The 3,784-nt window shown below is 38.4% G+C and overlaps 1 protein-coding gene across 1 annotated transcript in view; it reads right to left on the bottom strand.

Annotated features, from left to right (window-relative positions):
* LOC109955832 (retinoblastoma-like protein 2) overlaps positions 1–3,784 on the bottom strand; it is an 11,369-nt gene that overhangs the window by 2,924 nt on the left and 4,661 nt on the right. The window contains exons 4-10 of the mRNA XM_020592361.1: positions 2,708–2,811; positions 2,401–2,538; positions 2,071–2,235; positions 1,800–1,869; positions 1,606–1,706; positions 1,304–1,480; positions 230–326 (exon numbers count right to left, since the gene is read on the bottom strand). Coding sequence (XP_020448017.1) covers positions 230–326; positions 1,304–1,480; positions 1,606–1,706; positions 1,800–1,869; positions 2,071–2,235; positions 2,401–2,538; positions 2,708–2,811 — 852 coding nt within the window. The remainder of the gene's footprint in view (positions 1–229; positions 327–1,303; positions 1,481–1,605; positions 1,707–1,799; positions 1,870–2,070; positions 2,236–2,400; positions 2,539–2,707; positions 2,812–3,784) is intronic.

Raw genomic sequence — 3,784 nt, 5'->3', positions numbered from 1 at the left:
GCAGACCTGAGGACAGAAACACTTTGTGTTTATAACTGTTAAACCAGTGTAACCATAATACACACACATACAAAAAAAAGTACATTTTCAATATTGTATGTTAACGTCATGACACAGTTTTAATTTTCAGTAACATCCTAAGTCATACATCTTTTATTTGATTTATCCACTATTTAAAACAAATCAGCTTCTGAGATGGACATGTACTGACTCTAGTTGATTTATTAACCTTTATTTATTTTTGTTATGCTTACACTTTTCTTAGCATGTGGCAGAGACTTGTAGCACTTCATTATGTGCTTGAAGGGTATTTCCCTCTCGGTAATCTATGAAAAAAAAGACAAGAAAAAAGAAAATTCCTTAAGCTAAGAGTCGATTTTGTCAGGAATTCCAGGCAAAAATCTCACACCTGCATCAGTTAGTTCAATGATTCAGCATTTAAAATTAAAATATACTACTAGTATTATGAACTATGGAGGTACTCTAGGTACATTTGATTTAGTACAGCAGCATATTGCTAGAACCATAAGGAAAAAAGTAGGCTACCCTCTATTTCATCTAACAAGAAAGTTGGTTGAAATAATAGTCAATTACAAACTGAAATATAGTTTAACATTCATGGCCCAAAGAAGCATCTAATACAATATCATAAATGCTCTCGACGTGTCCACTGTATCCTTTGTATTATATTGGTATGTTTTAGTGTCATTCCCATTGTGTAGTACCCAAATTAATCCACTGTCACACACAGACAGGTGACAAATAAAAGGAAAAACCAACATAAAGTGTCTCAGTAAGGTGCTGGGCCACCATGTGCCACCAGAACAGCTTCAGTGCACCTTGACATTGACTCTATAGATCTCTGGACTCTACTGGACACCATTCTTCAAAAAGATATTCCCTCATTTTGTGTTTTGATGATGGTGGTAGAGACACTGCCTGACATGTCGCTCCAAAATCTCCCAAATAGTCTCCACTGGGTGGAGAGCCGGTGACTGTGAAGGCCACAGCATATGATTCACATTATTTTAATACTTAAATCATTCAGTGAGCCCTCATGTCTTGTGTATGGGGGCACTGTCATCCTGGAAGAGACGTGTCATCTATTCAGGTTTTTCTTTTAATTTGTCACCCATGTGTACATTATATCTAATTTATTTAAGTGCTGTTAATGTACATGTCAAAATCTGAAAAATGTCCCCATTGCCATAAAAAAAGTTGTCAAGTTTCTTCTCATCTGCACTGATTACGTTACCAAATCAACAAATGATCACATATGTAGATACTGTATATCAGACCCCACCTTAGCTATGATGTAGATGGCACACATCAGCAGTTGGTCCAGGTGATGGCCTACCATGAGATAGTTGCAGTAGACCAGAGAGTACTCAAAACAGGTCCAGATCTTCAACCGTAACTCATCAGAAATTCCCATTATGGAACATAGCTCCCTCAGACGCTTTCCCATCAGGCTGTAAACCTGAAGCAGAGCAAACACAACTGCACTTAACATAGTAGAACATACATATGAACTGTTATTTTGAGCCACAGAACACAAGATCATTTAACACAGTAGTGGGCTGTTGGTGTGGTAGATGAGCTGACCTTACGAGCAAACACATGGAGGAAGCTGCTGCTCCGAGGCCTGTTTCCAGCTGATGGGGAACACTGATGGTCAGTGCTGTCAGCTCCCAAACTGCCACCCACTGATGAAAACAGAGGTGACCAGTACATTTATAAAATGTATTAAACCAAATAGTGCATCAAAAAAGAGCTTTAATACACTGTCTCTACAGTACCTCCTGGAAGGCTTCCATCAGGGTGCAGTTCTGTTCTCTGTGGATCTTCTAGCTGTGTAGGAGGCATTACCTACAGATGACACAAAGCCCTCAATCAGCCATGAATCAAGAAATACTGTACTACTTTAATACTTTGGTTTTCTTGATAAAAGATCATTACACTATCGTAATGTTCAAAGGAAAAATATTTTAATCATATTTCTAATGTAACCGGAAATGAATCACGTAACACCTGGAGACAGGTTAAGAGTTTTTAGGAGTTACTGCCAACCTGCTGGCAGGTAGGCAGATGACCCTCATTGGCTCTGATTTCTTCCCACAGCGATGAGTTGCTGGTCCAGGCCAAGCTCTCCAGGACTTTCTCTTTCACTTGAGTGAGGTGTCTGGCATCAGAGTGATGCAGTGTCACTTCAATCCACAGCACCAGCTCAGTCACCTGGGGAACGAGTGTCAAAGCTTAAAGGGACATGGCTAACACACCTTTTTTCTTTAAATCACTGATTCAAATCCCAGAGCATGTTAAACTATCCACACACACAGACAGGTATACACCTACTGTACACATACAATATATACCAGCTGAACTAGACTGGGAACGCACCTTCCAGAAGTCATATGCTGGCAGCTTGAACAAGTGAAGGAGCAGAGGTAAGTCACATCGCAGACAGCTTGAGTATATGGTAATCTCCAGACAGCAGACCACCAGACAGCACTGGAGAAGATCATTCTCTAAAATGCCCTGTTACAAAACACATGCACAAATGCTTTACTTCAAAGCACCTAAAAAACTCACAATAATTCTGAAAGACATAAACACGTGGTAGGCTATAAGGCTTTATGTGCTCTCAGTGACTGATCATACAGTCTGTGATGTTCCAGTAGCGGCCACAGGGGGACAGTACACTCACTGAAATGCCACTGACACCCTGGCTTTTCCCCTCTCGACTGACAAGATCTTCCAGGATTCGGTAATACCAGACTTCAGCCTTACAGCAGCACTTTACTGCCAACTCTGTGAATGATATCACATAGATCATATTATGTGACGTGTTGACAGCACGAGCTATGGACCCTTTTACAAGGGGAGCCTGGCGAAGATAGGCAGCAACAAAGCTACAGACAAAAACTAATTGCAAACGTTAAACATAACAATGAATTAAAAACATTAAACATAATCAAATATATTAAACACAACAGGCTAATAATTGTGGCTAAAACAAGAAACAGATATCATTTTCTGTTTTTAAAAAACTGTTCATCCAATAATCCAACAAACTAAAACAAAAGACTTTTTGCAAATAGGGCATTCATCATGGATTTAAACTGAGTCATTGCTCCCAGTGTTGTCAGTTTCATTTCCTTCTGCAGATTGTTCCAAGTAGCCACAGCTGATTGCACAAAGGCGCCCATTTCAGTTCTCACAGTTGGTACAGTCAACAAATACAAAACTTGAAATCTGAGATTGTGCATGGCAGGTTCTGTGAAATGAGTTTGCAAAGGTTTTTTGATTGATTTGATTTGATTTATTCTTTCAAGCATGTAAAGACAGTTGATATATCAACACACATAATTTTACACATATCCAACAAATGCTAATCCAATATCAATGTGCTTATACCTAGTACATGCTTGAATGGAGTAGGAAGAAGTCAGACTTATCCAGTCCTACCCCATGACATCATCTTACCATCATTGGTTTGCAAGCAGTATCTCTACATAGATAATTCTCTTCTACACCACACAAGTAATATACTAAAAAAATATAAGAGTGTTAACATTCTTACATAATTACATTCTTAAATAATTATCTTCTACACCACACAAGTAACATACTAAAGAATTAATACAAGGTGTTAACATTCATACACCACACCCACAATGTTCCATCTAATTAATCATTAAACCTGTTCTTGCATATATCTTGATTGACACATACCTTTATATTTATGTTTAAACTCATCAATTCTAGTACTATTTTTTATGTC

This window comes from Monopterus albus, unplaced genomic scaffold, assembly GCF_001952655.1.
Source record: "Monopterus albus unplaced genomic scaffold, M_albus_1.0 scaffold17.1, whole genome shotgun sequence".
NCBI lineage: Eukaryota > Metazoa > Chordata > Actinopteri > Synbranchiformes > Synbranchidae > Monopterus > Monopterus albus.
Note: the sequence above shows the minus strand (reverse complement) of the source record. Positions and strands in the feature narration are given on the sequence as shown.